The sequence below is a fragment of the Aythya ferina genome (genome assembly GCF_964211825.1).
Source record: "Aythya ferina genome assembly, chromosome: 4".
Lineage (NCBI taxonomy): Eukaryota > Metazoa > Chordata > Aves > Anseriformes > Anatidae > Aythya > Aythya ferina.
The window spans coordinates 41,957,112-41,984,729 of NC_140300.1; the positions used below are offsets into that span (position 1 = coordinate 41,957,112).

The following is a 27,618-nucleotide window of genomic DNA, read 5'->3' on the forward strand; positions in this document are numbered from 1 at the left end:
GACTTTCTCAAACCATTGAATAGCTTTGAAAATAAGTTCTGCTGAAAATCACAGGAATTCATGCTCTTAGGTACTGGTGAAAAATCTGAGCACCTTTTTCAGCGAAGGGGGTTTAATTATATTCCTGACATTCAAGAGATCTATTCTGTAGACTGTATTGACACAAAAAAGTTAATAGCTGTAATCACATTAACTTCAATGGAAGTCTGACCTAATCCCGATACAGTTTTATTCTCTTGGCTTGTGCATGGAAGAAGGTAATTATAGTGTCTCCTATCTAAATCCCTAACTCATTGTTTCACACACAGCTTTTGTTGCAATGTTCTGATTTTCCTAATGCTTTCTTTCCAGCTACACATCTTGAATTTTAAAGTACATTTAAAGAGAATTAACCTATTTCTTGAAGTAATAATACTTTTCATATATATGAATCAAAATATGAAACTGCATATGATCTAATGCTATGGTAGTTCCTTTTTAGAAAGTGAGCCTTCACTTTTAGAATTCAAACCATTCAGCAGTGGAGCCTTGGTTGGTGGATTTGTCTATCGAGGTTGCCAATCTGAAAGACTCTACGGAAGTTATGTATTTGGAGACCGCAATGGGTAGGTTTCTTATAATCTCAGCCTTAAACAAAAGTGAACATAAGGTGTATTTAGTTATGAGCTTCTTGTATAAAAGAACAGCAACAGTCATTTTAAATTGTGTCACTTTGCCCATGTAGCAATGTGACAATACAGATTAAATTCAAGATTTGGAAATCAAACAGCATGACATTCTAATGAATGGCAGCATACATAACATGTCTAATCCTTGGAATAAAGTACAGACAAAGACACTAGCATCACAGCTTTCTAAAGATTTTAGTTCTACAAACACTTACATACATCATTTACATTATAATGGGAATAAATGTTAATCATGGAATTGTTTGCCAAACAGGTCTAAATGATGAGATAAGGAGAACTTTGGGGGTTTTACGGAAACATCATTGATGGAGTAAAAGAATTATTTTTAAATAAATGGGTATAGTTTTCCCATGCCAAATAGCTCAGTATTCACAAATGATTATCTATAGCATGGCTTGAACCCAATTTTGCAATGTTTAATGAAAGGAAGGGAAATGCTATGCTTTTTAAACATCTGAAAAATAACAGGCAGGAAATAAGATGTGATGAACTGCATATATGCATCTATGGAGCTTTTTCCTGCAAATGTGTATTTATTTATCTGGACAGTGAAAATTCTATATTTAAAATGTAATATAACAATTTGCTTTATGTATTTTTGAATATAGAAATTTTTTAACACTGCAACAGAATCCTGCAACTAAACAGTGGCAAGAGAAACCCCTCTGTCTTGGCAACAGCGGTTCATGTAGAGGTTTCTTTTCAGGCCCTGTCTTGGGATTTGGCGAAGACGAATTAGGTAAATAGAAAAAACTATGTTATTAAATTATAAGTCTTATCAGTATTGCCTGCTAAGCTATTAAAAATCATAGTATATGTTTTAAAAGAAGAAATCTGAAGGCTAGCTCTCCTTTGCCAAAGCTTTCATCACTGCTGTTTCAGCTACACCTTACCAGCTGTGTAAGAAGAATTGAGAAGAGAAAGGGTTGTTGGAAGGGTCAAAGGTCCTTATTTTCTCTCACATTCTTTGAATCATGTCACTCACTATGACACAACTCATATGCCTGTTTTAATTCCCCATGTTACAGATGGGTAAAGGTACTGCATGAACAGATGGATCCCTCTTTATAATTCCCCAATTATATATTTTATGAATATGTATGAACAATATGAAATATATATGAACAATATGAAATTAAAAAAAAAAAAACATTAATGATAAAGTATATTTCACATTTTAGCATCAATTTGGGAAAAGTGCTTATTTAAATTTTCAGATAGCAATGATTCTGTTGTATATTTCAGTGAGGTGAGTTGTCTCCCAAGTGTTTTTTAACCTCATCTTGCAAACACACTAGATCACAAAAACGTTTGACATCTTATGAAAGAGGAACTATTTCATTGTGTTGTTTTCTTTAACAGGTGAGATTTACATATTATCAAGCAGTAAAAGTATGACGCAGTCTCACAATGGAAAGCTCTACAAGATCATTGACCCAAAAAGGTGAGCATTGCACTACTCCCTAAGATCAATCTTCCTTTCAACAGGTTAAAACCCAAAAGGTAAGTGTAGTTCTTTCATGTAGCTGTATTGTGCAATACTTACATTAAATAAGAAGGAAAATTCTTAGTGCAGGGGTTTCCTAAAAGCTAATGTACCATCAGCAGCAAACTAAATAGATTCACTAAAAGTAGTCGCTGTCTCATAGAAAGTGACTTTCTGAACAGTAGAAGTGTAGCCACCACTAATTTTTACTCTTCAACATTATGATAAATGCTGTCCACTTTCCCTCTTAGATTCACATTCTTTGTATATTTTCTTAGAAGTTTAGACACATTTAAAGTGCCACTATATGGACCAGTAAAGGTAAAAGATGCTTCTGGTAGTTCTGAAACCAAATGCCTTGTAGGTATCACAGAGGTTATACAGTGTCTATGGAAGGCAGAATGCTGGAATTCCCCCTAGTGCTGCTGCTGCCTTAGCTGCCACTGCAGTGTGACAGTTCACAAAGGGAGCTGGCTCAAAAGGTTAGTGCTGGCTGACAATATCTACTCTGCATACTGAAAAGCTGCTACAGAAATAATTTGACGGTACTAGCTTTAGGTCAATAATTTCTTTGGCTACTACCTGGTCAGTTCCAGTCTCACTTCCTCACAATTTCAGTTTTGCCATAAGTAAACCTATCTGAGGGACAAATTCAGTCTTTCCCAAACATCTCTGGTGTTGTATAGGAGACACCACCAACTGAGAAGTATACAGAGGACTGAATCCTCAGCAGGTGTGCATTGTTATTGCTTTCTTGGTTTCAAGATCCTTCTACATTCAAGCACTCACCTGTCTCTCCTTAGGGAGGTTTGGAGCACAAAGAGAGAATCTAAGGAAGGAAAACTTCTGTCCTTGGACTGTGTGCCAAAAATACACTCAAGTCATTAACATTTCTTAAATCTACTTATTTCTTAATGTTCTTGTGTTCTTCATTAACTTTTCTTAAACCACAGCTTATGAATCACACCCAAATGATTTATAAGATGTAGAATTAATATGATCAGTACAGTTATTTAAACTAATTTACCAGCTGTAAAATGAGAATAAATGAAAATTACCAAACCAGAATTTCTTGAGGTCTGATCACCTTCAAGATCTTTGCAGAGCAGCTACAGCCATGGAAATACCAGGGGACATGGAAAGACTGCACAAAGCCAGTCCCATATGCAGTCCAGTGTGCCCAGCAGTAATAAGAGAAAGTGACTAGCAGACACTTACTTTGGCAGGTGAAATACCACTTTCTTCATGATGGATCATTCTGCTCCATCGGACCAAGTTCACGGCGTATAAAGCTACCACATGCATCCTGCAAAAGCATCAAAAATAAACACAAAATTAAAGGGCCAACAGAAATAAATTTTGTTAAAATCATTAATTTGACCTCATCATTCCCATGAGAACAACCTAGATTAGTATGTCTATTAGTTCAGTACCTACTTCAGCATGTTTATCCTTTAACATCACATACAGACATCATTATTGATTTTGCTGTTGACTGTTTAAGAGAGGAATTTGTTGTCTTGTCAGAATTTAAATTCTAAAAATTGTTATGGAACAACATGTAAAATCAATAATAAACCCATGAAACTGGGTGCACACTGTTCTGTAAATTACAGTAGAGTTTCAGAGTTTTTTGATTCTGCTACCCAAACCTATGGCAACTAGTTTGGAAGCAGATGTTACTGCAGGTTAGTGCAGTCTGTCAGTCAAGGTTATTATGTATGTTTTATTTATGCTTTCTGGTATTAAAAACATTGTTTTAGAACAAAACTTGCCATTCTTATTGGGATTGTTTAGTCTGTTGGTATATGGTTTTAAGTGAATTTTACACCCTAAATCCACTATTAGTATCTAATTACATGGGGCTGCCTTGTTTGACCTCGGCTTTTTGTTCTTGTTACCTCTTCCAGTAGGGTGGTCTTCAGCTGACATACCTGAAAGGCCAGACCTCCCATTGCTGCACTCACGGTTGGCTGTTTTCATGTATGGAAAAGGGTCAAGACTGTGTTTGGTTACTGGTGAAAGTAACCAGAAAACTATAAAATACTTTTGTAAATTGGCATACCTTTGAAATTAAACAGACTGTGGCAAAGGGATATAGTTTTTGGTAACACTTTCTAGAAACATGGAACAATTTTCATTCAGCCAAAGTTTGAGTTTTGCTGTTTTTTAATCTCATACTATTGATGATTTTTAAGTGCAAGATGACCAGTTACTTCCACAAAAGAGCATAGCAGCTCTACTTACCATTTCATGCTGATTTCACATTACACTTATAAACAATTTAAAAATTCCATGGCTTTGACAAATGTTCACGTAACGCTTTATTAGCAAAATAGTAATTGTTAATCACATGCTAATACTTTCTGCATACTGTTATTTTGCTTTTCTGTTTAATGCCTTCCTCATGTTACATACCATACAACTACATCAAAAAAAAGTGCAAACCCTAGCACAGTGAACTTTCTAAAACATAAAGCAAAGATGCTACAAGTTGGCTATGCGCATCAGGTATACAGTCATCAAGGTATTGATTTGTCACATCGTAGAAATTCATTACTAACATAACAAAGTCCTATGAGGGGTGGCCCTGGCAGACTAATCTATTTACAGAGTGAGCCTTCCATGCATGGGACAGTGCAGAAGAATACAATTATCATTCCTTGTGGTGACCCCTTGCTGGAAATTTAAAACTTCATGCAAAAAACAATCTTCTGCTAGTGCTTATAAGCTGCTATAAGAGTACGTAATTACTCTTTTATTCTAAATAATAAATGTTATATAGAGGTGCAGGATTTTGTTTCTTTTGATCTTTGTAGGAAACTACTGAGTAAGCAAACTTGTTCTCAAACGTAACTGTGAGCCTGATTTCCTCATCTCAAACAGAGCTTAAGAAACCTATTATTTTGATATTGCTAGCAGTAGAAAATTTTCAAAAGAGATAGGATGTTTAAAACATTAGAAGATCAGAGAATGAGAGTAATCCAGAGAACCCTTTGCATGAAACTTCAATAATTAGCAATAGGAAGGTCCTATCCTAAAACAATCCTTCAGATGTAAAAAACATTGGGTGTTAAATTGAGGTGGTATATGAAAATTGATTATAAATAGGATCAACGCAGAGGTTCTGAATCCCTCCATCAAGGCAGTTTGAAACATAGAATACAAGGTACCACGGGAAACCTCTTTTTAGTTCCTCACCCCTCCAACAGGTCTCCAAATACTTTACATCAATAACTAAATATCCTCCCATGAAAAGCCCAGAATTAAATAATCCTTCTCTTCAAAGCAAGGTTGCTATAATGACACATTGATGTGTGGGAACTATCAGGCAATGCCGTGACAAGTCAGAAACAGAAAAATTAAAAACAAATTAAAGACCAGGCGTATGACACATATATTACCTAATATCATAACTGAATACAGAGGAGAACATAGGTAATACCATATTTAGCTCTCAGATTGCAGGAGATGAGGGAAACCTTAAAGATTACAAACATTTAATATTAGGTAAATTGGTTAAACCAACAGACTAAAATTTCCTAAGTTAAAACTATGCCTCTGAAAAATATAGCTATTAGTTGATGACTATCAAAAAATGCTATGTTGTGAGAAGTAAAACGCTTTCAAGGGCTAGGAATGAATGAGAAAATATTTATGTTAAAAAAAGAGAAAATTATTGGGTAAACAGTGATATAGAAAATGTATATAAGCCCAAATATTCTTGTTAGTCAGTAACAGAGAAAATAGGAGACAAACCTATTAGGAAAGAAAATGTAGCATGAGAGTAGAAAATTAAATGTAGGCAGTACTAAAAATGCGTATTTAAATAAGAAATATCTGTTGATAATGTTTAAATTATAGCTGATACAAACTTATTACCAGCTGTTATATGAAAACCATAGGGGAGAAAAAAAAAAAGGAAAGATAGAAAGAAAATAAACTTTGGAAGTAGGGAAGTTGGCAGAACAGTGACAGTTTGGCTTTTTAAGTCTTCTGTTAGAATACTTACACTATGATCATGTTCACTTCTAAGCAAATTCTAGATAAAATGAAAAAGATTCAGAGAAGAATAGTCAAAGTGACAGACAATGCGAGAGATTTCTGTTTAAAAGATGAGACTAAAACCAGAGAAGCTAGAAGGACACTCATGCATCACTGTAATCCCTATGAAGTTACAAGTTTTTGCCACTGCCTATACCATGACTCCAAAGCCGAAGAATAACTGTTTTGACCAGCATGGCTCACTGGAGCTAGCAGCTAATATTTACAAAAGAAGGCGGAGCTTAGTAAGTTTCCTTGCACGTGTAAGAATTCCTCTTCCTCTCCATATGTTTAACACCTTATAGATCTGGATTTCAATATGTTTTGTATCAACAGCCAGAATAGCTGCTTTCCGCTGGATTGCAACTTGAACTTGATTCAAACCATCTCCCTCCTCTTTCATGCCCCTCCAGAGTATGTAATTCCATTTATCATCCTTTCCATCACCACTGTTGGGATATCCACTACCAGAGTCTTTCCAAACAGAATGATTTCAAACATTAAGGGACTGTATCTAGGCTATATCTCATGTTGACATTGTTCAGGCTCTTTACAAGAATGGTTGTGATTTTACTTTTTAGCATGAGTCAGGAGTGTTAGATGGAAAGGTGTAAGAGCAGCATTTATGAAAGTATAGCCTTCTTGAAGACTTTAATTACTATGGAAATGGCAAGTCAGAAACATACAGCACTAGACTAATCTGCATCAACATAGTTCTGATGGGTTATAGAAATATTGTGAAGCTACTGCTTAAAGCTGACTGTCAAATGAGCCAATTTTGTTGTTGAATGCTCTCACCAACCCAGGTGGGCCATGTGATTTCTTTCTGTTCAGAAAGTTACTATCCCTTAAGTCATTTGAGGGAATGGAAAGCCAGAATTAATGTCTAATTATGTTTAGTTTAGCCATAGCATGCAAAATTCTTATCTCATTTACCTACCCACATGCAGTTACTATTCCCATAAGAGACACTAAAGAGAAATTAGAGCTTTTTGCGAATACCAGTCTAGAGAGTTTCACTTTACAGAAGTACTTCACAAAAACTCCTTTGTAACCATGATGGAAAAACCTAAGGATTTTTTTCAATCACATCACAGCTCACTGACTGTAAAAGTTTTTGTTTTGGTTTGGGATTTTTTTTCATTTTTCTAAGTCTTTCTAGCGCTGGCTATTAAGGAGTTCTCACTTTTTATCACTTTATAAGGAAAAAAACAGCTCAGTTTATCTTTTGCTTATTTTCTGGAGCCTGCAGGAAGCCTCTGCCATCCTAAAGAAAGTCATACATAATAGAGCAGCTTTAGCCCAGTAAGCCAGTCTTTCCCAATTCATCAGTCAAAGTGTTATGCAAGTGGCCCCCTAAATTGATAAATTCCCACAGTGCCTGTTGACCCAGCTGCCAAGTGCTCATGCAGCAGGTGTTGTTTTCATGACCACCCTGACAGTAATACAAACTGTTTAGCAGTTGCATTGACCTCTTAGCTATTAACATTGATACAGGCTTCACTAGGGACTAGTTTTCAAACATGACAGAATTTCTTAAGACTAGAGGTCATGAACAAGTATACCATATAAGAATAAATTTGATATGCTGCTGAGTTTAAATCTTAAAAGCTGTGAGTTTTTTCCACATTATTCCCATGTAGTAAATCTGGAGACAAGTAACGAGCTTTTGGCATCTCTCCCAGGACTAAAGGTATACTTTTTAATTTTAGAAACTGTACCTGAAGAGATGCTATATTTATTCTATGACAAGTAGTAAATTACAGTGAAGTAAAATTATTTTCTCTTGACATTTTCCCTTATAAAGGAAAAAAAAATAAACTAGCGCACAAGCTTTGGTGATAGACTTAGGCATCTTTCTGATACCTAGTATCTTGTGTGCAGTTAATTGAAGTATAATGTTCTTCCACATATTTTGTACCACAATCAGGATTTATATGGCCACATCTCTTGTTCGAATTCGAACATCCAGGAATTTTGTCTCTTTTTCTGTTGTGTTTTTTTTTCTTCACTTTAGCAGGATAGTAGAGATTTTCAATATAGTGTCAAAGGCCTGATGGAGGAATTATGCTGTGTTCAGTACCATTGTATAACTGCTGAATTTGACCCTCCATTTGCATTGATTCCATGTGTCTGAGTTACAGGCTGGTGCATACAACAAGCACATCACTGCACACTTAGTGGAGCTGGGAAAAGCTGGAGGAAGGAAAGCATGGAGTTCTAAGCAATTATATGATGAACCCTAATCTAATAGAGCATGTCAGACTTTTGTATGCCTCGAAACTAACAGTAGAGTCTACTTTCCTACACCAGCTGCAGTAACATAGTCAGAATAATTTTACGTATTGCACAGTCAGGAATTCTCAGTTCACTAACCATGGCAGTGAAAGGACCTAGCAAGGGCCCCAGCCCCCAGTACAACTTCTCCTCCATGTTCCATACATTTAGAGTTGTTACACAGTTTCATGAAAGCATGTTTTAACAAGCAAGATATACTGTACTGTACTGTATATATGAACAGCTCTTTAAGATAACTAGAATTGTAGAGACCATATAAATAGTCATTATCAGCTACATTTTTGGCTGACTTTCTGCGGACCAAATACTGCTTACTGTAAGAGTAATCAAGCTGTACCCTTTAGAGTTTTATAGATTGAGGGAGACAAGTAACAAAATTCTCTCCAGCCCATGGTGTGGCTACATCTATTCCCCTCCATTTTCCACGTCAAGAGACAGAGTGAAGCACTAGTTGTATAAACAAAATCATACGCTGTCTAAGTGCTGCAAAGATCAAGTCCCGGCAGTCAGTTTCGAGATTTATGTTATCTTTGTGAGATTCAGTTCAAAACACTTACACTGAGCCTGAAAATTTCCACCCCTTTAAGCCTTAAGAATGCAAAGTGTAAGTATTGTGGGGCAGAGACTTTCTCATGATATGTGTTTGTACCAGAATGGCATTCAAATCCTGAGAAAGAAGTGTGGCTTTTCCCATAGTACAAATAAGGAAAAACAGTAATTCTTCTCACACACAAAAAGGATTCTGCTGCAGCTGCATTTGTATTACTCTTCTCCTAAGGCACTCTGCCAACCAGAATTTTTTCCATCTTTGTTTCTACTCCACCCCACCTTTAATAAATATTATCCAAGGCTGATGAGTGCAAGTTATTGATTGATGGTAGAATAAAAGGAAAGGTTATATTCACAAGCACCACGAGCATTAGAAAGCTTTAAATCATAAAAGTGGCCAGCCATGCTGTGCTGGATACAAAAAAAAAAAAAAAAAAAAAAAAAAAGAAAAGAAAAAGTATGATTTCTGCCTCCCTCATGAAATATGAATAGAAAGAACCCAAATATTCCAGCACTATCATAGATAAATAGTTTGCATCTATTAAGAAAATAAATCATTGTCTTCATAAATAAAATACCTCTGTGACTTGTGAGGTCATTTTTTGCTGAAGATATACCACTGGAGCTCTTTTCTAAGAGATGCTCCAGGAACCCGAGGTTATTCTTCCTGCTGAACACCGTACTGTACTTGTCTTTGAGAAAGAAAAAGAGAAGACTCCGTTTAAAACAACCTGAAAGAAATGGGCTTTGAGACAGATGAATTAAAAAATGTTGCCTGCTATGCAGATGGTTGTAAAGAAATCAACACAAATTCACACCTTTCTTTTCCTGACGTAGCAATTAGAAAGCAGATCTTTTTACTTTAAATCTGAATAAGTCTCAACTGAAAATCTTGTAATTTTGTATAGCTCTTTCCAAAATAGTGCTGTCTGTGAATCTCACATATAATTTTTAAGTGTAGGAACTTACCTAGCCAGATCATATGTAATGCACTCATTACTATAGAAGTGAAATTCCTTACAGGTCAAAAAAAAAAAAAAAAAAAAAAAAAAAAAAAAAAAAGCATTATATTTAAAAGACAGCTGTGGAAATACGTGAACACAAAAAAAGGGTTTCAAATGTGCTGCACGAAAGGTGTCAAAGCATACTTCAAAGACCTTAAATAATACAGGAGCTTGAATCTGATTCTCAAAAGTGCTTTTGAAATCAGAACTTGGTGCTACACTGAAAGATGCAGCTACACATTCTTTCTGTCCTTAATGTCATTGGGCAACCAGTTCTGAATGGATGTTTAAATAATCATCTTAGCAATTAAGGCTGAGCAGAGAAAGTGCTAGGGTGAAACAAACCAGTGATCCTGTACTCTATTATTCTGTTTCAAAGAAGAATGCAAGAAACTCTGTAATGTACCATTAAAAAGCTGCATGCCAAAATAGGGGAAAAATATAAGTCCAGTCAGCTAATAAGGGAATTCTGTGACATTAGGTATATGTGCTTATTTTTCTTACAAATTTTTACCCTATCTAATAATACTTGAATGGTCCCATTGTGCTTAGAAATATCTTTTTAAAATGCTGCTAGAACATGGGCTTTGTTGATACCTTAGAAGCCATGGGTTCAACTAGTTAACTTTATTTTCTTGAGCTTAATTTTTTTCCTCAATGGTTCTGACATTGAAATGGGAAGTAAACAAGAATCCCCAATTTTCCTCCTGTTTTTTTTTTTTTCTTTTTCCACCATTGTTTTCCACATACTAATTTCCACATTGTTCTCCACCCTTTCTTTCTCGTACTCCAAAGACTATCAAGATCTTTCTCTTTGCTCACAGAGGGGTTTCAGTCTAGAATTTTAATATTTGATAGGGTAGCCAGTACACAAGTTGCTATTCCAGCTACTTGCATATAGCTGGGGGTTTAATACTTATGTTAGTACTCTTCTATTCTGTTCTTACTATCTTGAACAATTTTGTTTTGTTTTCTTTGAATTCTAGCTGGACACTTAGCCAAGGTTTCACTGAGCTCTAAATCTCGTAGAATCTTCTTCCTACAAATTTCAAGTTTAGGAATGCATGGCAGTAGTTCAAACTATTTCTTTGACAATGAGTCATTTTGTATTTGTCAGTAATTAACTTAATTTGCCATTACAATTCCATTCAGTTACTTGTTTAGAACTCTTGGGAGATCCTGACATTCTTTTCTCAATTTATTGCTGTGCAATCAAACCCACGCCGCAGACAAATCATGATACCTGTCCCTGGAACCTGTAGCTTTGTGGTGATCCTATCAGTATCTAGCTGCTGAATTCAAATCACAAACAAAATAAGTGGTCAGCATGATGACAAGCAGCTCAATTCAAAAACCATGTAAAAAAGACTTTGTAATTCTATCAACAGTTAAGACAGACTTAAGTTAAAGTGCTACAGCTACTTCATTGTTAAGGAATATAATGCTGTGCTTTTGTAAATAAAAAAGCTACTGGACATCCAAAATATCTCGTAGGACAAAAAATATTTTGTAGGTCATCTGGCCCAACACCTTGCCCAAGCAGGAACACCTACAGCAGGTTGTCCAGGTGGGTTTTGAACAGCTCCAAGGTGGGAGCTGTTCCCACAACTTCTCTGGGCAACCTGTGCCAGTGCTGTTACCCTTAGTGAAAATGTTCCCTGGAAGCAAGAGAGCTTTTCATGTTTATTACAAACATTTACTGTGGGCCTGCCTGCCTGAAGTCAACACCTTGAGTACCGTAAGAAATCTGCTGAGAGGCAATTCAGTTCCCAACTGAATATATAGAGATATGTGCTGCCCATGATTAGATCTTAGGGATGCTCTTTTTACCATATTCACGCTTCAGGAAGTTTCAAGGACTATTATTTAATCTTGTAAAAGACCTCTGAAGGCAGTTATATGAAAGAATAGCAAGTAACACTGTATTTTTCTGCAATGTAACATACCATCTTTATTTTACTGGTGTCCTGGAGAAAAGAAAAAAAAAAGAAAAAAAGTCCTCTAAGAACACTGATTTACGCTGCTGATAATAGCATGAGAATCAGGCCTTCAATAAAAAGTAAAGTTTGAATTCTATGTTAATTGCCAGTATCTTTCTAAATACAAGGAAATGAATGTCCTTCATGATAAAGTATGCACGTTTCCAACTAAGAGCATTAAATGAGATTTGGATTTTTCTTTTGTATCAATATACTTTCTGTGGAAAGCTGTACACGTTCCTATAGAAGCCACTTAAAACAACTATAATAATACTGAGTGAAAATTACAACTTTCAATTTCATGTGCAAAAGCAGTTTTTCTCCTTGACCCTGACTTTTAACTATATGCTTGGTTCGCATATTTTTATACAGGCCTTTAGTCCCTGAAGAATGCAAAAGAACAGCTCAGTCTGCACAGACACTGACATCTGAATGCTCAAGGCACTGTCGGAATGGGCACTGCACTCCCACCGGAAAATGCTGTTGTAATCAAGGCTGGGAAGGAGAGTTCTGCAGAGCTGGTTTGTATATAGATTCATAGCAACAAGTGAATAAAGCAATGACATGGCATAATTTGCTTTTCATAATTTGCTAGGAGAAATTTTCATTGACAGTTAGTCCTCAGACATCATAAAAGAGATACTGATCTCATGAGGTGTAGGAGCAGAATAAGTCTTTAGGTGAGTCCAACAGTTAAAATCAAAACGTCTCATGCAATGGGAACCACTTCAGAATGCAAGTAAGAGCAGAAGTATGACAGACAGCAGCATTCTTATTATTACACCAATTCTGTAAAATAAAAGGAAGTGCAATCAATAATATTGATTGCTCCACTGTTGGACATGGAGCTCCTGCCTGCAATCTTATACTATCTGTGTCAAATAGGAGTACCTGGTCAGGAAAGATACTAAAATCAGGCCTGCAGGTCACTATTGCATATTTTGCACATCGTGAATTCACAGAATCACAGAATTTCTAGGTTGGAAGAGACCTCAAGATCATCGAGTCCAACCTCTGACCTAACGCTAGCAGTCCCCACTAAACCATATCCCTAAGCTCTACATCTAAACGTCTTTTGAAGACTTCCAGGGATGGTGACTCCACCACTTCCCTGGGCAGCCTGTTGGAACCATTCCTCAGCCTGCACTGAATTAATACAACTAATTTAGTTTTGGTACATTCTTATTTTTGATCCTAAAGACTAAAATGAGAATTCTAGAGAATTCCGTGTACAACTTGTCACAAAGCAGCTAATAATTGGAAAGTAATTGTGATCCATCATAAATAACTGTGGTGCTTTCCTTAAGTCCCATCTTGTTGCTGTAGCTGTCTTTGAAGAGTCACTTGAAAAAGTGGCAGTGATCAAACCTGATGGATCGCAAACGTGATGTATGCCACCAAAGGGGAGAGAAGAATGAACAAGTGACCTTGAGTGCCACAGTTGTGCTACCAGTGTCTCACAGAGACTGTGCTTACTATAGCTGAGCCACGTAATTCTGGCCTAACAGATCATCCAGAGCAAGCCTGAGAACCAGAAGCTGCTATTAGTGTATCAGCACAGTCTTCTGACTCATATTTGCTCAGAGAGTTTGACCAGATGTCAATATGCAGAGGTATAACAAAAGAGGAAAAGAATTGTAGAGTAAGACAAAGCAAGGATCTGGCGATGGACCCCAGGATACTTCAGATTGGAAAGGCTCTCAGGAGGGCCCTGCTGAGGTTGACATGCAGCCCTTACAGACTGGAGTGTAAATTCCAGCAGCCTTGCAGTTCTTACTGATGAGCAGGAGTGACGTAGTTTGGGTTGAAATGCAATGGATGAAATCGCTCACGATATATCCTACTGACAAGATGCATAAGCCGAGCATCACACAGCTGTGCAAGAAAAGCAGGCTGGAGAAATGGATGAGGCAATCCAGCCAGACAGCCCAGCTTTGGTTGTCCCCACTTGTCAGTCAGATATTGCCTAGATTTGTAGAATGAGGTCCATTCTACAGCCCTTATCGAAGTGGAATTCAAAGCAAAAAATATCTCCAGTGTGACCATAAATGTGTCTTGAATAATCTGTTTTGTTTAAAAACTTATTGTTCTTTGATAGATAGTTTGTTAGATACAAGTTTGCACAAGAAACTGCAGAAAAACATGTGGACTAAGGAGTTTTCATCATTGTATCCCACACAGCACTTAGCAGAGGTGTTCTAGCTTGAACCTCAAGCTATAAACATAAGTAAGAAAAAATAGTTACAAGGCATCAGTTTCCATCTAAGGTAATTAAGAAATTCGTGAATAATATCAAGAAACATGATTTGTATAGTGTATTTTAAATCTTTGTAAATAGATATTGTAGCTTTCCTGTATCACAGTGCAGTGACTGTGCCATAGAAGAGACCACTTTAAAAACTGGAAGTTATGAATACTGTTTTTGCTAACATTGGCTACAACTTGATATAGCATTTAAATCTGAAAACTTTAGGCAAGATGATTGACCTAGAACTCTACTGGTAAATTGTCAAATATTGACTAAAGAGATAGGGTAAATCTTCCAAGCTTAACTGATAAAAGCCATGTAAAATATGTTCTGGTTCTTTTTTTTTTTGGTAATTCAATTTTATTCCAAGATTAAGTTATTCAGGAGCCAAACGGGCACCATTTTGTGCCTCAATTGCGTAGTGCAGAACTCTGCATGTACAGAGTAAGAAGTTTATCTATGATACAGTTCTTGCCAGTTTGGATGTGGTCAGGTGCTGATATATCTCTACAACTTCAGTAATTTTTTGGCTTGCCATCATAAGAAATGGGATGACGTAGGCCACCACTATCTAAACTTCTAGCAATGTTGCATGTCTTCTTTTAAGTCATATGATATGTGAAGCCTAAAATCTTTTGAGTTGAGTCGCCAATGCACTCCAAAATCCCACCCAAATACAGGAATTGGACATTTTCAAAAATTTGCTATTTGATTTTCACAGTCTGTCCTGGGAGATACTCTCACAGACATAAAAAAAATACTTCCTCTCCCTACTATTCTACAACTTTAAAAAATACAGTTTTGAAACATCCAATATTTCATCCTTTCTATTTTATTTTTAATTTATGTGCTTTACCATTATAAGTTCAGAAAAGTAGTTCTTAATGAATACATATTGTATCTTTTTGCTTTGTGATACTTGAAAGAAATTAGAAAACTGCTCTTTTTTTACCCACAGCAAAGTGTGACCCGGCGTGTCGACATGGAGGTGTCTGTGTAAGGCCCAATAAATGCTTATGTAAAAAAGGCTATCTCGGCCCCCAGTGTGAACAAGTGGATAGAAACATCCGAAGAGTGACAAGGGCAGGTATTCTTGATCAGATCCTAGACATGACATCCTATTTGCTGGACCTAACCAGCTATATTGTATAGTTTCTGGGACTATTTGGAAACTACACTTTCAACGGGCATTTGTTTTGAATCCTGTCATTTTTAAAAGACAGTTGGTTATCCCGCAACAAAGAATGGTGATTTGATTTACTTTATTAATTTAAATATAGTATCCAGAAATGTGCCAATAAATTTGTTGTATGTGTGTAAATACTCCTGTACATCCCCACTGATGTACAGATACCCAATACATGCACGCATACATGGGCAGGCACTATCACAAATACGGTTTTACAGGTAGTGGAATTTTTTTTATGTGTATTTCTTCATGAGAAATAGTTTACAAAGCAATTCCACTGCAAACCACAATTTCGTCAAAGGACTTTCCTGATGTCATTTTGGATTCACTGACATCCCAGAAACCTTGTGTCTGCAACTGCCTGATTATAGCAATAAGAGAGCAGTTTGGAACCATCACTGTATAAACTGCTGGACTTAATGAAATCCAGTTGTAACAGTTTTTAAGGCGAAATGATCTCCGTTATGAGAGAATATTTCAGATCTCCTTAATGCATTCCTATCTAGGCAATTCATTGTAAGACTGTAACCTTCACCTTCATCAATGTAACTCTATTACAGAATGTTACGCATTTCTTTATCTAGCATAGATGCAAAAATCTGGTTATCGCAGCTTAATATCAAGATTGTTTCAAGTGTTTAATAATTAAATTATACTCGCATATTTCAAAACCAGTCATCCTAGAAGGTCTGCTTTTTATCATATATTTTATTTAACAATGGGCACTGGGTTCATGTTACATATTTATATTATTTTATTTTATTTTATTTTTATAATATAGACATCACGTAGATGAGACAGCTTTGCCATGTCCTGTATAATACTAAAGTTACATTTTTCACCAACTTAATTGGAAAGACGGGGAAAGAGAGAGCAAACACACTCTTTATTGTGTTGTGGATCTAATCTAGAAATGTATCCTTGTGTCAACTTGTATTCATTTACGACGGATGAAAAAACAACCACCAACCAATCCTAATAAAATTCCAGCACATGTTAGAAGTGTTCATAAAGTGATTTTCACTATAACAGGACGGGCCAGATTATACATGATTAGACTGCTACAGATTTCACACTGAATGGAACTTCACTGGACAAAAGCTCACATTAGCACGTGTTGGCTGTGTAAGATGTCACTTGTACAAAACATATAACAATTATTGCCAAATATGGTTTTAAATGTAAATGTTCCTTGAAGAGCTAACATAAAATTGAATTTTTGTAAATGTATCAATAAATATGGTGTACATGCTCTAGTCAGGTTTTCTAAAGTATTAATATTCTAATTAGATGTATCTTCAGAATCGGTGCCCTGTTATCGCCAGCTCTGGGATGTTATTGGCAGTTTCTTTGTTCACTGTTTTCTAGCTATCAGATTTCCTTTGCACTACCTGGCTTTTGTAAAACTTGCCTGTAAAAAAAGAGTAGAGTAGCCACAGCATGCACACACTAATGGTTCTTATACGCAGCTACTCATGCGTCAACAGTTTACAACACTTTAGGCAATAACTTCTAGCATATTCTAGCCATATTGCTCTCCAGTAGCAAAATTTTCTTTCCAGGGTAGTGACATGTAATGAATTTTCCTTTACGGAAAGTTGTCAGTCTTCATTTAATAAATATTAAATCTTTAAGTACAGCAAAACTGTTACTTGTATTTATCTCTATTCAGTATTCCAGCTGAGAGGAACAGAAAATTACACTTGCCTTCCATATATGTTTGCTTGGGTTTCTAGTGACCTCATGCCAAATGGAAATTGGTTGAGAGATCTTGGTTAAGTGCTTAGTGAACAATGGTCTGCATTAAAAAGTGCATGCATAATTTTGCACAATGTAGATTCAACTGACAGTCCATTGAAAGACGTCTCAGGATTAAATGAGCATGAAGACCAAATTGCCCTCTCACCCCAGAAAAGGGTGGTCCCTTATAGTCACACCAACACTTCATTGGCTAAGCAGTGTGACCAATCTTAAAATGAACCCTGCAGTAGCATCTGTAGGTTAATAGCAGCTCTTTGTCTCCACTGCTTTCTGCCTTTAGTCTTTTTCCTGAATTCCATCACAAAAAGTTTTACAATTAAAAAATGTCCTGACAACCATTTTTGTAAATTGACCTTACCATCTAATCTTCCCTTATTCAACGTGGGTGACAAAAATGTGAACTTCTCATGAATGAGCCAGCTGTCTAAATCTGTCAGATAGTGCAGTTTTATTGCACTCTTCATAATCAGCAAAGCAAGAAAGTCACTCAAGTATTTTTGCAACATTTAAATGTCTGACAGAGATAACATCTTTAACACTTTCTTTTATGAATATATTAAAAAAAATATACCCCACTTTAGTTTATAATACTCTCAGTAACTGGCTGGGGAGATGTGATAGTTCATTTCTCACTGCTTCATTCCTAGAGATTTAAAAAAAAAAAAAAAAAAAATGTGGGCTGTACCTAAATTGAAGATCCCCAGTAATGTATATTCTATAGTCATGTATATAGCCAGTATATGCCACAGTTGTGAAAAGAAGGGATAACAATGACCATACGGTTCATCTTCATAATAAAGACAATTTAGTTTACTAGTGGAATCAGAAAATGAAATTTCATTAAAGGTTAAGAATTAAATCCAGGGCTCATTCAAATCAATGGCATAAAAAAACCCCTCTCATCAACTGCACTGCAGCCAGAAAATCACTTTTAAAACTGAGGCAAATATTTCAGTTTATTTCTTTAAAAAAATGTAAATGGTTCACTCATTCAATCAAAAAATCAAAACTAAGAATTAATCTAAGTGAAGAATAGAGAAAAGGGGGAAATAGCTTATGGAAAGTGTTCTGCTTCATTTTTAAATCATCTTTTGTATCATGTGAAAGCAGGCATCTGCTTTAAGCCCGCATGGATACATAGGAAGTCCCGGTGGAAAAGAAGTATTCTCAAAAAAAAAAGACACAAAAATCCCAACTGCTTATTTATCAAAAGAAATTATACTATTAAAAAGAGTGAGTAAACCCCAGGCCTAACCACCCAAGATGCTAATATAAAAAGGGCAACTGCAGTAATTGCCCTGAGAATTGGCATACAAAAAAAAAAAAAAAAAAAAAAAAGGTTTGTAGAAAGCCTGTTGCCAGTTAGGTCATTCTACAGCCATTCTCACACAATCTCTGCGAGTGTCCCAGAATAAAACTGAGCTTATAAATGAAACTAGATAAATGAGGCAATTAGATAAGGGCCTCTAGAAAGGATTTTATGCATGTGATCAAGTTGTCTCTGCCTCTGTCTCTCTCTCTCCTAATCTTTTATTCCATTCACTTATTCCTTTATTGTGAGATACTGCCCTCTCTGTGTCCCAATACATGGTACATTTCGAGCATTCTTTCAGGCTTTCTACTGTTAAAAAAGAATAAATATACCTGTTGCAAAGAAAAGTAATTCTATTCCTGATGTATGCTAGTTTTCAACCCTCATTTTATTATTTCAGGATGGTAAACCTTCATCCTTCTCTTTTTAAGATGCTTCCGATCAGAAAAAAAAGGCATATTATTTGAATATAAGGAGAAACGTTCTTAGTCCATAGATAAGTATTGAGACAAAAAGATGCTAAATCAGATCCAAATTGGTTTACTCCATTTCAGAAAAACAAACAAACAAACAAACAAACAAACAAACATTAAGCACACTTTTCTAATGTTTCCATTAAGAAATATTATCCCAAACCCTTCCCCTCAAGGAAACGTATTTCTTCTATTAACAGTCAGGGACACAGATACAGACTCCTTGTACCTTTAAATCCTCACAAGTTATTCTGTTTCATGCATCCAAAGTATAAGCTAGGTATAAATAAGAATATAAATTCTATATTGGCAACCATGACAGCTCTTTGTTTATCTCCTTTTGTTCACTTCTCTACATTTCAGTTTTGTATCTCCTTCCTTCCTAGAACTACAGCAAAGATCAATAATTGGTTGCTGCAGGTGTTGCTTTTTCTTTCTCTCTTTTTTTTTCTTTTTCCCCCAAACTGTATATATGCATCAAAGGGACTTCCCAGTAGACAGAGTTTGTTATCTTTTGATTGCCCCACAGAATCTTGTCATTTTGTAGTGACTTCTAATGCTGTAGTTTGGCTGCAGATTGGCCATTAACTGTGTATAAGGATTCAGGAGTAACAACCTCCAGCTGCTCAGCATCAGCTATGCTGAAGATGGAAGAAGGGAGAAAGCATTTGTTCACTATACAGTCACTGACTGCACTGTTCAGAAAGTTACCAATTTCAATACAGTAACCAGATGCCTCAAGTAAAAAGCAGAACAACATTCCCAAGATGATGAAATGTTGCTTTTCATTATACTCTTTCTGTAATTTGGGATCAGAAATGAGGACTTTTTCATGTACAAATATGCAAAAGTGAGATTCTAAAAACACTTCAGCTCAAGTAATCTTTCACAGGTGTGGAGTCCCATTAAAATGAAAATACTCATATGTGTGATTCTACATGCATCTATGAAATGGGCATTTAGAAGATTGGGCCCACATGGAAAAAATAGTTCTGAGGACATCCTGCTCTGCTTAGTTTTCCTTAACTGCATAAATCCTTTAAAAGATGCTGAGGTATTTTAATATACTATCCTTTATTTTAACTGTGTATCAGTTCAGTTAGGAATAATTGACCATATTGATCTTCTGGCCAGGGTGATTAGTGTCTTAGAAGAAAGGGAAGGGAGTCATGAAGTAAATCGAAACTAACTTTTCCCTTTTCATTATACTAAAAAATGACCAACATTTCACATTTGTCAAATTAAAAAATATATGTATTATCACTAAGAACTTTGCCAAAAAGGCAGTCAACATCTTAAATTTATTCTGACCCAAATTTGCAGTAAAGACCTACCAAATAATCTGAATTTGGGCTACAAAAAACTGATAAATATTTCCATTAATTTCACAGAAAAATGCTGTAGAAACGCTAAAAAAAGTTTTGCTAAAATTTTCCTTGCTTTCAAAAGGGTAGCAATTCAGTGAAATACTACTAGCTTACTTTACAGGATATAGGTGTGAAACAGGAGAAGCTACCTGAAAGCTCAGTGCAGGATTACCTCAAACTTTCTTTGAGAGCCCAACTTGATGTCCATTGATGTCAACTGAAAATCTCCAATTGACTTCATTAATTATAGGATAATGTCCTTCAAAGACAGACACTTAGCTAGCAGAAGAACTTCGCTACAGACATCACTGCACCCATTGCCTCTCTGTCAGCATCTATAGTCATTAGACTCACTCAGGTTTTCCAGAGTAAGACTGCCTGTCTTTAAGTAGTGAGCATATCCGATCCTGTTGAGTTTCCTTACAGGTACTCCCAACTGCTACACAAAGCATCCTGTTAAATCTGCCAAACATTTTGTTACTTCTTCAAAAGTGCTGAGCAATTAGCTCACATCTCTTCTCTTTCACACGTATGTGCGTATTTCAAATGCTTAAGTGTATGCCACTAAGCAGGAAAGGAATTTAAATAAGTCAGTGGTCCCATTTTATGAAATAGACATAATAAGGCAGGGCCCCAGAGTGCCCCCACAGAGGGGATGGATCCCAGTGCTCACAGACATCAATGGATGAGTTTCTGCAACTGTTCTGAGTCCAGTATTACAAAGGCTCCATTCAACATACGGCATATTTTCAAACCTTTCTTCACATGTTAAATAGGAATGGGTAATATTTCAATCAAGACTGTACCTTAATCCAACAAAAAATTTTGTTCCCATCCTTACTAATAAAAATGGCAATACTGAAAGCGATGACACTACTCAAAGTAGTGAAATAACAGATGTAAGCAAGTGCAGGATTAGACTTGAGTAGGTATTCTACAGGCAAAGGATCTATCTGCTTGCCTTTGTACTCATTGACTTCAATTACTGCTGTGCACTAGGGATTTATCATGATGTAAAATACACAACAGAAAACAATATGGCAATTCTGTATAGATTTACACTGTGTAGATTGACTAATCGGACAGTATTAGTAATGCCTTATCTTCCATATGGGAAACATTACTATTTTATAGCTCTGTATAAATAGTTCAACGGACACATCAACCTTTTTCCTTCAGTTCACTCATGAGTTATTAATAATTACTAATTTGGTCTACATATTGGGAAAGGATTATCGTGTTATCCCCTAACCCAAATAAAACTCTCACGGGTTTCCATGGGAGCTTTTTCTTTACTTTATACTGTACAGTTTGATTTGAAAGCCAAGTAGCACACCTGCTTACCAGAACTCCACACACCAAAGCCACATAATTCTAGTGATCATTTCATGCCATAGGAAGTCACAAAAATTACTATTTTATATAATATCAATTTAATGTGTGTTTTTGCCTACTGCATACTGTACACACACTGGCTTCCACAACCAAAAATATCGGAAATTATTGCTAAGAATGCGCTCAAACAGCAAGTCACATTGTTGGAGAAGAGTTTTATTTCTATGATAAAAAAAAAAAAAAAAAAACTTTCCATCTGTTACAAGTGATCAGTAGGGTGCCACATATCATATAGTTAAGTTCCGTTTACAATAAATGAGATGTCCCCATTTATTTTCATTTTGCAATTAAAAGAAAAGTGAAAAAATCTTTCAATAAAAAATGTTTAAATTCCTAGAAATTTCAGAAAGAAGGTGCCAGCTAAAGCATGTGAATATATGCGGTGGCTGCATTCATAATCTTTTTGAGTGGGAAGAAAGCAGAGAGGTGGCTGTTTGGTTTTTGTGTGCTTGTGTGTAGGATGCATTTTGTTGTACAAGAAAAAGGAGGTTTGCATGATGAGGCAGTGACAACCAAATCCCATTTGCTGAATGCTCCTAAGAGGAGTCATTAAAAGAAAAACACTCTAGGTGGAGTCAACTTTGGTGTGCAAAATGCTCTAAATTCCTATCAGGATATACTGAGACCAGAAACCATCTGGTATGAAGTCACCAGATGTATCTTGTAGTGGTCACCGTTAATACCAGAAGCAGTAATTCTACCCTGTGAATTATCCAGAAATGCTATTAGCTGTCCCCCACAAAATATACTACAGAATGAAAACTTCAATTCCCTTTTGAGAACAATTAGATTTTAATGGGAGCCAAGCAGGAAAGGAAAAGGAAATAACAAAAATCTGTCACTTGAGAACATAACTGTTCTGATATTCCTCTGTTCAAGTAGTTTTATTTTATAGTAGCCATCAGGTACTGTATGTACATTTGAAATGTGGGAAACTAGTTTAGAAAATACCATTCAAACTATGTTTAATTATCTTCTATAGACTGTACTATACTACTAAACATATACAGGCACCAATCTAGCAGAGCACTGGAACACACAAGTAATTTTAAGCATATGAATCTCACTGAAGTCATGTGCTTAACATTATTAATATAATTAAGTGCTTTCTTGGTTTGAGACCTTACAAGCCTTTGCAGGTCTACCTATGTAGATTACGTATGCTATATGTGTATTCTTTTTAGGGAGACAGCATGGCTGAAGTTCAAAGCAAGAGAATTCAGTTACTGCGTGTCACAAATTCTATATAACCTTAAATAATTGCATCTTTGTGTCTCCACTCTCCATCTAAAAATTAGTGAAACCAATCTTTGTAAAGCGCTTTGAGCTCTTCAAATGAAAAGTGCTATAAAAAGTACAAATTATTATTATATTATTGAACACCATGTATGTATACACACTATTATGTAATATATAATATATGTATAATGCATATAAATTCTAACAAATGTATTTGTGTAATATCTGAGAAATGGAACAGTTGTATCTGGAAGTGATAAATGCATAGAGTTGGATTTATTGTTAATCTGTGGATTTAATGATTTTTTAGACAAAAGGATGTTTAAGTGTATAATTGCTTTTCTTAATTTAATATATTTATGTAAATGCATGCCTGAAGTTCTGGATAGATAGTTATTCTGTGTCCCTTAAGCTAATAAAATATATTAAACTTTATCTTACAATATAAGGTATATGTGCTGCTTTATTTTTTCTTTAATATTTTTATTATGACTAAATGCATAATTTAAATTCATGACAATTTTAATTTTAAATCGGCTCTTTGATCTTTGCAGTAAAAGCTAAATGCCAGCATTTTATATATTCTTTGAAATGTACCCTAGTTTTATTTATATAAATTCTAAGATGCTTTTATAAAATGTGACTGAACACTGCTATTATTCTTGGAATGGGAAGTTTGGAATGGGGTTTCCTGTTTGCTTCTGGATAAATGAGAGCAAAAAGACCTCCATATTGAAAAGATACCTGTTTCACTGCAAGCAGTATGTGAACGGACAGACAGCTTGAACAAGGGAATTTCCAGTACAGGCTTTTTGAGTATATATATGTTGAAGAACTAGTTCAGTACATACGAGAGAAACACTGGAGGTTATTTCTTTGCTTTCTTTATTTAATATCTTCAGAGAAGATTCTCTCTGCAGAGAAGCAAGTCGTCAGATAAATATATGTTAAATTCAGATGTATCACTTCCAGTGATTTAAGTAAGGGTCACAAAAAATGAAAGTAATACTGGATTCTTTCCATTTCTCCCCATCTCAAGTAACAGGTTCTGTTCCTTTGAATCAACAGCTAAGCATATCAGTGGGAGCAGGATCACTCGTTCTCTCTCTCTCTCTCTCTCTATATATATATGTGTGTGTGTTTTTTTAATGTAGGAACATTTAATCGGACACATAATTGCAAACTGCACTTGTAACTTATACCTGTGAGAGTAAAAAACAGTTTAGACGGGGAGCACTAAAGAACCAAGGGTTTCTTTTCAGCTAGTTATACCACTAGTGATACAGAATGGTGGCCAGCCAGAGAACTAAGATCCAAGGAAAATTTGAACTTCACCCAAATATGAGGATATTTGGAAACTGTATTTTACTTCAGTTTCTCAATGAATAAATACATCAGTTGCAGCAATAATTTTTTAAACACATCTTCATAAAGAGATGAATTTTCATAATTAGAAGAAGGGCTCAGAACAAGAAAACAGCCAAAAGATGGCAAATAAAAAAGAACAAAGAAATCAACAAGGATTGTTTTATCTTTTCAGTGGGATCTACATATTCATGTAGAAAGTAAAAGAATCCTGTGAGGTATACTACATAATTGTAAAAAATACAGTGCAGCATGTAGTTCTGGTGACATCATGAGTCATTTCAGTTTGTTCTTATAATTTATTAAGACATTATGAAAACCCACTGACATATTTATAAGCCTTGGAATTAACAGCTACCTTTCATTTCTTTTACAACACATAACACATGAATGTTACATAAAGAATTATATATACTCAACCATGCACAGCAAGATTGTAATTCTATCTAGAGCTTCTGATGACATCCTAAATATAAAGGGCTAAATTCTGTTCTGCTGTTAAATGAATTAGATGAAATATTGGCCCCCTGAATGTGGCTTGTGTGGTTTGTCAGTGTCATCACAACTTTCAAACAGAATTCAGTCCTTAAATGCACAATTCTGGAGCATTTCATTTTAGTAATGTAGTCACTAATAGTATCTTTGCTTCAGTATGTAACTACTGTCCCCAAAATATATCCTTCAAATTAGCTTCTCTCATTTTATTACATTCTCTTTATTTCCACATATAGCTCCATTCTTTAATTCTTTTGTTCTTATTTGTTCTCTTATAGAGACATTCTGCTCCATTCCATTGCAATAAATTTACTAAATACTTACAAGTTTTTAAGAAGATTGATTATGGCATAAGTGGTTGTTTTTTTCCGTTTTAACAAAAATACTAAGTAAGAGATCAGCTCCTGTTTTAACTCAAAATTAAAAATGCACCACAAGCAAGTAGGGTAGAATCTTTAAAATGCCAATGAATCATTTTGGTCTATGTGGTTGCATTTATTTATTTTGGGGGAAGGGTTGGTTTGAGTCATGTTTGATGACATGTCTACATATGACATACATCTCTGGCAGAATTGGGCAAAGTGGGACATAGCTTTGGTTTTGAAAAACCTCACTGAACACTGGCTTTCTTGTTTGGTTGGTTTGGGGTGGTTTCTGTTTTTTTAATTTTTTTTTTCTGAGATTTTGTCTTTCAAAGCTAGGCTGGCTTTTGTCTGATATCCAAAATTTTGGGCTAAAACAGTTGAATGAAGGGTTCCTATACTGGTTGAACATTCAGCATTTAAAATTTATCTTTTATTACTTAGGAGATTTCCAACTGTCACTCATCTTACATTAATACAAATTTGCTGATATCAGTACCATCATTGCACTTCCCACAATGAAGCCAGTGTCATTGTACTAGCAGAATTCGCTCCATTTACACACACACTTCTAAATGTTTCATCGTTCACTATGTAGGTTTGATTACTCGGAGATGGATTAACTGAGGAAAGGAATGTAAGAGTTGAATGCTGGTCCTCCATTAGCAGTATGCTCTCCCTTCAATATAAGAAAAATGAAATTTGGTGATATATATGCAAGCAATTTCCACCTTGGGGAAGGGGAACATATGTGTGAATCGAAGGGCTGCATTTGGTTCATGAGATTTATAAAGAAGAGATCTAAACTCAACAAACACTTAGGCAGTAGAATTAGTGCTTTCCTGGTCAGATGAATAGAACAGGTGCAGACCTAGCTCTCAGGTCTTTAAACTGCACCAGCCCAAATAAATTACAGCTATGGAGTGTGTTTAGCAATTTCAAGCAAACATTAGAAATGCAATGCCCATGGTGCAGATAAAGTGCTTATGAAAAAGGTAGACGCAACATCTGTACTGGCATGGAACGTCTGTTCTAAAGTAATAGCTGCAAAATACCTCCTATAAAGCATAAGACTGTTAGTACAGCTGCAGCTTTTAATAGCTATTGAATTTCTTGATCAGGGAGGCAGATCCAGAGCAAGGGAAATGGACAAGTGAAACTATAAACGGCTATTTTACACCTATGAATGTAATATCAAATAAATGTGGTCGAAGTCATTTTTATTTTTTTAAGAAATTCTTCCCTAGAGAGCCTCATGATAGATCTTGCCTAGGAAGCCATCAGAAGGCACTTATGTCAGCTTGAAAACTGAGGTTTTCAAGATGCATAGCTGTACAGTCTACATATACCTGTTGCTTGTTATATCTGTAACAGAAATATGCAGCTACACACACATGCGTAATACCCCATGCATTGTCTGTATGCTTACTCAAAACTGTTTGGTTTTACGTTAGTGTAAATAAGGAATGTAAAGGTACTTAATCAATTGTGGTTTTTTGTTTTTGTTTTTTCAAGATGGTTATGCAGGAGGAAAATTGTCTTGAAGTGTCTGAGTTGCATGGAGACTTGAACAGAAGCACCAGGAATCAACCAGGAAACTCATTACCATATTAGCTTATCAAAATTATTCCAGAGAATACATCTGTCTGACACGTTCTGAGTTTTCTTTAAATACATGACTAGAAGGATTAATGTCTAAGAGGTCCCCTGTGAACTACTAGAATCATACTGATTTTGCATTTATAATTATTGCTTTTTGTTTTTGATGGAAGTTCTGTGGAATTATCAGGGCTTTAGCTCACAGATAAACAGTGAGAAAACTATGCACTGTTGATGTCTGGTCTACTCAAAGTAAATCCCAGGCATGCAAATCCTTCAGAATCCCAAACAACAAAATAATCTGCCCAATTTCTAGTACTACTAAAATTTTCTGGCACCTGAATTCACTACATACCTTTTAATCTGGCTAGAAATTTTTCTGGCTGGAATACATCCTCAGAAGTACCTGAACAATGTGGAGGTTGAACAATGAGGATGGTTATCTCCTCCTAATAGCAAGCCAGGATAAGACATATAACAGCCAAGGCTTGCTTGAGACCTTGGAGAATCCTGAAAAAGTTAGTCATAGTCAGCACCTCAATTAACTTCATGGGTGGTGGTGCCAGTTCACTGATAAGAACACTACTATAGAAAGAGGTGGATCTAAACTCCTCTGGTTACTTCCCAAGAAATTGCTTTGACTGCCATCCTTCTGGCTGAATCAAAGATACGAAGCACCCAGAAATGATAAAAATCGGTGTCAAAAGAAGAGAGAGAGGAACAGAGTCAGAATCTTCTCACCTTGAAAGCTTATCAGAAAGTAG

General features: G+C 35.7%; 1 protein-coding gene across 1 annotated transcript in view; it reads left to right on the forward strand.

Annotated features, from left to right (window-relative positions):
* HHIP (hedgehog interacting protein) overlaps positions 1-23,481 on the forward strand; it is a 79,854-nt gene extending 56,373 nt beyond the window's left edge. The window contains exons 9-13 of the mRNA XM_084517440.1: positions 482-605; positions 1,298-1,428; positions 2,052-2,133; positions 12,422-12,570; positions 15,256-23,481. Coding sequence (XP_084373566.1) covers positions 482-605; positions 1,298-1,428; positions 2,052-2,133; positions 12,422-12,570; positions 15,256-15,449 — 680 coding nt within the window. The 3' untranslated portion in view covers positions 15,450-23,481. The remainder of the gene's footprint in view (positions 1-481; positions 606-1,297; positions 1,429-2,051; positions 2,134-12,421; positions 12,571-15,255) is intronic.
* Positions 23,482-27,618: the final 4,137 nt, after the last annotated feature.